The 7,462-nt window shown below is 46.1% G+C and overlaps 1 protein-coding gene across 1 annotated transcript in view; it reads left to right on the top strand.

Annotated features, from left to right (window-relative positions):
• The window catches only part of LOC119339307 (aspartic proteinase nepenthesin-1-like), a 44,276-nt gene extending 39,563 nt beyond the window's left edge, over positions 1-4,713 (top strand). The window contains exon 2 of the mRNA XM_037611416.1: positions 4,435-4,713. Within this exon, the coding sequence (XP_037467313.1) occupies positions 4,435-4,713 (279 nt within the window). The remainder of the gene's footprint in view (positions 1-4,434) is intronic.
• Positions 4,714-7,462: the final 2,749 nt, after the last annotated feature.

The following is a 7,462-nucleotide window of genomic DNA, read 5'->3' as shown; positions in this document are numbered from 1 at the left end:
TACTCCGGTATATGTACGAACTTGCCCAAAACCCCTTCGAAGTTCAAACATAGTCATCCAATATATAGATCTTTATGTCTCGACCATTTCGAGACTCCTCGTCATGTCCGTGATCATATCCGAGACTCCGAACTACCTTCATTACATCAAAACACACAAACTCATAATATTGATCGTCACCTAACGTTAAGCGTGCGGACCCAACGGGTTCGACAACTATGTAGACATGACCGAGACACGTCTCCAGTCAATAACCAATAACGGAACCTGGATGCTCATATTGGCTCCTATGTGCGTTGTTCCCTATGTCATCGGTATGTTTACTTGCCCGAGATTCGATCGTCGGTATCTCAATACCTAGTTCAATCTCGTTACTGGTAAGTCTGTTTACTCGTTCCGTAATGCATCATCCTGCAACTAACTCATTAGTCACACTGCTTGCAAGGCTTATAGTGATGTACATTACCGAGAGGGCCCAGAGATACCTCTCCGAAACATGGAGTGACAAATCCTAATCTTGATCTATGCCAACTCAACAAGTACCATTGAAGACACCTGTAGAGCACCTTTTATAATCACCCAGTTGCGTTGTGACATTTGGTAGCACACAAAGTGTTCCTCCGGTAATTGGGAGTTGCACAATCTCATAGTCATAGGAACATGTATAAGTCATGAAGAAAGCAATAGCAATAAACTAAATCGATCAAGTGCTAAGCTAACGGAATGGGTCAAGTCAATCACATCATTCTCCTAATAATGTGTTCTCGTTTATCAAATGACAACTCATGTCTATGGTCAGGAAACTTAACCATCTTTGATCAACGAGCTAGTTAAGTAGAGGCATACTAGTGACACTCTGTTCGTCTATGTATTCACACATGCATTATGTTTCCGGTTAATACAATTCTAGCATGAATAATAAACATTTATCATTAATTAAGGAAATAAATAATAACTTTATTATTGCCTCTAGGGCATATTTCCTTCAACACCCCTCTCAACTGGGCCTTGAAAAAACTTAAGGGAGTCCCTTTGGGTCAGTGGCCGCAATATGGTCGTGTGCACGGCGCCGGAGACGGTGCCACGTGGAAGGTGTTTTACAACAAGGGCCCGGAGGCCAAGAAGCAGAAAAAGAAGTTTAGTCAGGTGGACATCAACGAGAAGGTGAAGCTTGCGGTCGAGAAAAAAGCAGCTGAGGACGCGAAAAAATAGTCGAGGACAAAAATGAGTTCCTACAGCACGCAGTCAATGCAGCTGTAACTTCCTGTAGAAATTATTTCGCTACTAACTTGGTTCCGGCTATCATGAACTGGATGAAGGAAAAATCCAGACAAGACGGTACATGATTTCCCGTTGCCCAGTTTCGTCGCGAGCAACTCCATGAACAACACCACCACCACACCATCACTTGCTCACGCAATCGGGCCTCCTCTCCCACTCGCACCCGCTCATAGCAGCATGTCCTCAGTCTATGGCGCGCTAAGCGGGCCTTCATCTTTTGCTGAGCTCGATGCCCTCTCGGTAATTACATGTCGCACGAACATATATATCTAAAATATTCCATTTCCGTTGCCTTTCAGATGTTTTATGCTGCAGGCATGTGTTTGCAGGCCGACGAAACCTCGTGCACCGTACTGTACTTGATCAAAGGCTAGAAGGTGGACGTGGGAAAGGGGGTGATAACGAAGCCCATGGATCTCTCGTTCCACAACCAGGCGTTGCCCGCTAGGCACTTAAGGGTTACCTTGTCGAGTGTGACATCGGGGCACGAGGATTTGCCTCCTCCATTACGCCTAGGGGGAGAGGACGACGAGATCCCGCCGCGGATTGGAAGCTACAAGGGTTGGGTGCTGCTATGGCCAAAGAATCTTCTTCGTCTGGAGCCGACGGAGAGCACACCAGTAACCACACATCAACAAGCATGTGCGGAGACCACCACCCCGCCTACGCAATTACCAACTCTTATAGTGCCGGGTGAGAGCGGTGAAAGACGTGATGAATGGGGTGCAATAGTACTGGCTTATGTAATCTGTCCTGTAGAACAGTGAATGGTTGATGAGACGGAGGAGATGGAGGACCCAATGGGTTTTCTCAATACAAACGCATATGAGTGTGACTTAGATATGATGAGTCAGCCATATGATGAATCGGGCTATCAGCATGCTAACGAGGATATGGATGATATACCCGGGCAGGAACGTCATAGCAGGGATTGCAAGAAGTCTCTCTTCATGAAATCCTCACAGGACACGCCTGAAGATGCCGCCTCAACACAGGCTCAACAAGCTGGGGGTTGTGCAATGCTTAGCCCGGCAACACTGGGGCAGGGGTTAAGGAAGGGTCTGGAAGGTGTGGCCAAGAAAAAGGAGAGGAAGAGACCAGGGAAGATAGCTGTCTCCAAACAAGCCAGAGCAGATAGCAGCCAGACGATGGATTCTGAAGACAGTGTACCCGTGATAGGTACGGCCATGATCCATCTCACGGGCGAGCCGATGCTATCGCCGAAATAGCTGGAGGCACTATCAGGGGATCTTAGGAGACTGCACGACCATGTGTTGTCGACTGAGAAAATCCTACTAGCCTCGAAGGATCCAAGATATCCGACATATGCAGCTCGTGTGCCTGAGGGGAAGTGCTACGTCGACACACAGCCCGTGGAGGTGTTCTTCCTGCGGTTTGACCATATCTTTGAGATGTTTCTGACAAGGCGGCTCGATTTTACAATCGCCTGTCTTTTTGCGCTACATATGAGCTCCGTCATGAAGAGAGAAGAAGTCACGCAAATTTGTGTGGCGGATCCGTACTACATGCATGAGTCTTTCTTGAGTCTCGGTGACTTTGAGCGTGAAACTACTAGGGAGTACCTCCAAAACTTCATGGTATAGAATAAGGACCAGGAAATTGTCCTCCTGCCTTATCATCCAAAGTAAGTCAATTCTGGACAACCCTTTCGTACGTTTCAATCATTCCTTCTCGCTCATATGCAGAATAATTTGAGGTGTTTTTCCCCGCAGCAATGGGCGTGCCGTCCTTATCGTTCTTTACCCACTAGTCTCCCACACCGTGTATTCCGACCCTACCAGAGACTACGAGAAGAAGGACTACACCCACATAATGAATATTCTAGATGATGCTCTCCAAGGCTTCAGCATTAGGGGTGGCCACCTGCAGATCAGGAAACAAAGGAACAAGAAGTTGGGTTTCTCGCATAAAAATAACTTTTGCTGCTTCCATGTCCCAAAACCAAGCAAGAAAGATGGATTCTACCTCCTCCATCTCATGATTGAGTTCAACACGGATCACCAAAAGCTTCGTATGACAACCAGAAACTATGATCATATCCGCAAGTGGGTAGAATCTCATGGAGAAGCGGATTATAAACTTAGAGATGACTTCTTTCCCATCCAAAGGGACATTGCGACGATCATCATGAAAGAAGTCGTCGAGGACAAGGGGATGTTCCACCATGGCCCTATATCGCAAGCTGACGCCCAAACTCGCATAGGCATGCAACGTCATGACCTCACACCGTTCAAGAAGCTAGGGTCCATCCTTGATGATATGGAAGGATGGAACTTCTAGTGATTTACGTTGCCCATGATGATGATGATGTGTGTCGGTTGAACTTGTATACTTTTTGTAGCGATTAAACTTTGTGATGTCCACGGTCCCTGCCAAACTTGCGTAACACTACTTTGTTAGTTTGGGTATGATGACATGCGAACCTCTAGTTAATTTGTTCGCGTACTATATGTTGCATCTAGTTGCTAACTCTTTCTTTTTCGTGTTACTCTAGTATTTTTTGTTGCATATGATCGCACATTCTCTTGATGAAGATGCATCTCTAATAGGTACCTAGATTCTTGATGGTGAAGGAGTGCTATGTCGTGTACGAAGAGAAGGTTCTGGGAGTGTACGACGAGTGGTATGAGTGTCAGGCGCAAGTGAAAGGGGTCTCGGGCGCCAGCCATAAAGGTTTCAAAAGCAGACAAGAAGCACAAGCTAGTTACTTGAAGTTCAGGCTAGCGCGAGAGAGGCCTCATAACCGCCGCCTCATGTGTAGGATGATGATTATGATGAGACTATTTGTATGTGTATGATGATGACATTTGTATGTGCTCAGGATTCTTGTATAAAGCCTGTTCAAATACAAAACAAATATGCAGAAGAAAAAACTAATAAAATTAGCAGTACCGAGTGGAGAAAAGTTAGCAGCAGCATGCCACTAGCAGTAGTGCGGCCTAATAAAGTGCGCTACAGCTATTAACAGTAGCGCGCTTGCTTGCTACGCGCTGCTGCTACGCTTGTATAGCAGTAGCGTGGGTGTTCACGTGCTGCTGCTACAAGTTAGCTGTAGCGCCATATCAGTAGTGTGGTACCCCTCGCTACTGTTATACCTAAAACACGCGCTGCTGCTAGGGTTTTCCCTAGTAGTGTCCGGTGAACGCTTCGGTCGGCCACAACATGTGCTTCCTGATGCAACACTTCTCCAAGCTGAAGGTTCCCAAGCTCGCCCTACTGTTCGACGGCGCCGACGCGACCATGGAGCTCAAGGCGGAGAACTACTTCTGGAACGTCAGTGGCGGGAAGACGTGCCTCACCATACTGCCGTCGACCACCGGCGAGTCCGTCCTAGGCAGCCTACTGCAGACCGGTAGGACGATGACCTACGACATCCACGCGGCGGCGGCAGCCTGTATTTCTAATTTTTGATTTGAAACTTACATGCATGCACCTCGTATTTTGGAATAGAAGGGGAAAAAAGGAAGTAGCTTTTCGCTTTGCTTTTGTTCTTTCTCCTCTTTTTTCTTTCCTTGTACTCTGAGTTGTTTTTGTCACTTCGGTCAGTTTTGAAATACTTCCTCTGTTCACAAGTATTTTAGTCTCTATGTCGTCTATATTAAAATAACTAAAACATCTAATATTTGTGACGGGTGGAGTATATTATAAGGTGGACCATGCTCTTCCTTCATATCCAATTTTTTTGAAGGGGTACAAGTGTTTCAAATAGAAAAATGTAAATATGTGTTCATAAGTGAATTCCATTGACAAAATTCGGGTATGTATGATTCAACTATTGAGACGACATCACCGTCGGCATAGGCCTACCCTAGGGATGACCAGTGGCTGACGCGTGGCGGCTATGCCAACGGCGTAGCTGTCGGCTTAGTTTAAAACTATGCCGACGGCTAGGCCGTCGGCATAGCTGCCATGTGTCAGCCACTGGGTGCTCACGCCAGCCCTTAGCCATCGGCCTAGTTTGTCTCTATTTTTTTTCTTTTTTCTGTTTCTTTTTAGGTTAATTCAATTCAATATAGTATATATACAGCACATATGCAAATAGACAAAGTGGTCACATATGCATAGACAAACTGAGCATCACAAAGCATAAGCATCTCACAACATAAGAATCACCTCACAACATAAGAAGCATCTCACAACATAAGAAGCATCAAGTGTATCATCACCACAAGTCACCGAAAGGTTTAAGCGCCAGGACTTCGAAGCATTTCTGGCTACAGTCGTACTCAGCCTTGACTGTAATCAGTTGCGAGATGGCATCCAGCTGAGATATTTTCGCACCCGCATAAAGAGGTTACTTCGACGGGGCCAAGACCTCCAAGAAGGCCTTTGCGGTTGCCTCCGGCTCCTCCGGTTCATTCTCTGAAGGTGTCGCATTTGCCGTTTCTGCACCAATGACATCATCTAGCATGTCCTTGACCCCGTCGTCCTCATATCCATCGATGCATTGTCGCATCACCTCCTCTCTACCACCGTCCTACTCGACTATGTTTATCGGCGGCATGTCAAAGTTTGGCATATATTCGTGCGTGCGAAGGTGCTCAGTCATGTCCTTCTGATTTGTACGGTGACGTCTAGCACATCTCGCACAAGGGCATGGTGGGATAATTCTCATTGGACGACGGAATATCTCCTTCAAATACACATCGGTTTTCATGATCCACTCTGATGTTACTCGGTCCCAACGGATAAAACCACTGTACATCCACTGATTATCTGCCATCCTCTGCTTTTTTGCAAGCCACACAACATAATTAAGGATTCACTTAAATTAATCACATCAAATTTTTATTTTCTACCGCGTTGAATCCACATAAATCTCTAATAGGTAAAGATGTGTCCTAATCCCATCCAAGGATGTGTAGATTGAGTACGTTCTCCATTCTACCCTGTTCCCAGACAAAATTTCGGCAGCACCTCCTCACTGTTCGCCAGATACACGTCTCTGCAAATAGCCGAGAGAATGTACTCCGGAGAACAATGGAGAGGCGCCGCCGAAATCCTGTCTCGGAACAGGGTAGAACATGGAGAACATACCCAATCTACACATCCTCGGGTTGCCCGTGGAAAATGCTGGACAATCCGAAAGAGTTGCGGTGATAAATATGCAATTGAATGCATATTTATCGATGCAACCCTTTCAGATGGGAGATGCCTAGGTTACGCGAGTTGACTTGAGAATGAAATCTAGTGACATGAAAAAATGGAGGAGATGGACTTGTAGCTCACCCTCGGCTGTAGAAGAAGTAGTCGAATAGCAGAGGGATGCTCAGGGGGACCAATACATCAGACAACGGTCACTCCGATGAAATGTGACACCACAAAGCCTGCAAAATCCACCGCGACAAAAATTTAGAACATCACAACTCATGGAACATCACAATCATCATCATCATCTCAAAAATCATCGAAACATAAAAAAATATCATCATCTATCATCCATGTCATCATCTAACAATCATCTATCATCGATCATCATCATCATCATCTCAAAATCATTGAAGCATAAAAAATCATCATTATTTCTCCTCATCTAACAATCATCATCATCTAAAAAATCCATATGAGCAAGTTATGAACATCACCATTTTTCTCAAATAAGTATTTTTTAGCAAGACCATTAGGTGTCAAAAAATATTTCATCATTGTTTTGTGGCAACACCATCATGATCAAAATACCACCGTGCAAAAAGTATATAATCACACATCACATAACAACATTCACACTTCAAACTTGAAAAAAAAACTCATATTGCTAATAACATCCATTGATCAATATTTTGCAACCTAACTACATATAACAAATATGACATACATTCCATCATCTATGCATTCATCCACCTAAAAACAGTATCAAAACACTAAAAAAGAAAGAAAAAAACTCACGTAGAGGGCCGGAGGAGAGGGGTGGCCGCGGTTGGGGGGGACGGGCGGTGATGAACAGCAGCACAGGGATGGGCCGGGAAGGGGTCGCCGGACCCGTGGCCGGTGTCGAGCCCTTGCGGGACAGCACGGGATGGGCCGGTGCGGGCGCGGACGGCGGCGACATGGGCAGGCGCGGATGGCGGCGGCGCGGGGCCGGGACAACGGCGACACGGTGCGGGTAGGTGGGTAGAGACGAGGGCGGGCGCGGACGGGGCGCCACGGGGCAGGAGGACGT

The sequence above is a fragment of the Triticum dicoccoides genome, chromosome 7B (assembly GCF_002162155.2).
Source record: "Triticum dicoccoides isolate Atlit2015 ecotype Zavitan chromosome 7B, WEW_v2.0, whole genome shotgun sequence".
NCBI classification, from domain to species: Eukaryota; Viridiplantae; Streptophyta; class Magnoliopsida; order Poales; family Poaceae; genus Triticum; species Triticum dicoccoides.
This window is presented reverse-complemented; position numbering and strand designations above follow the sequence as displayed.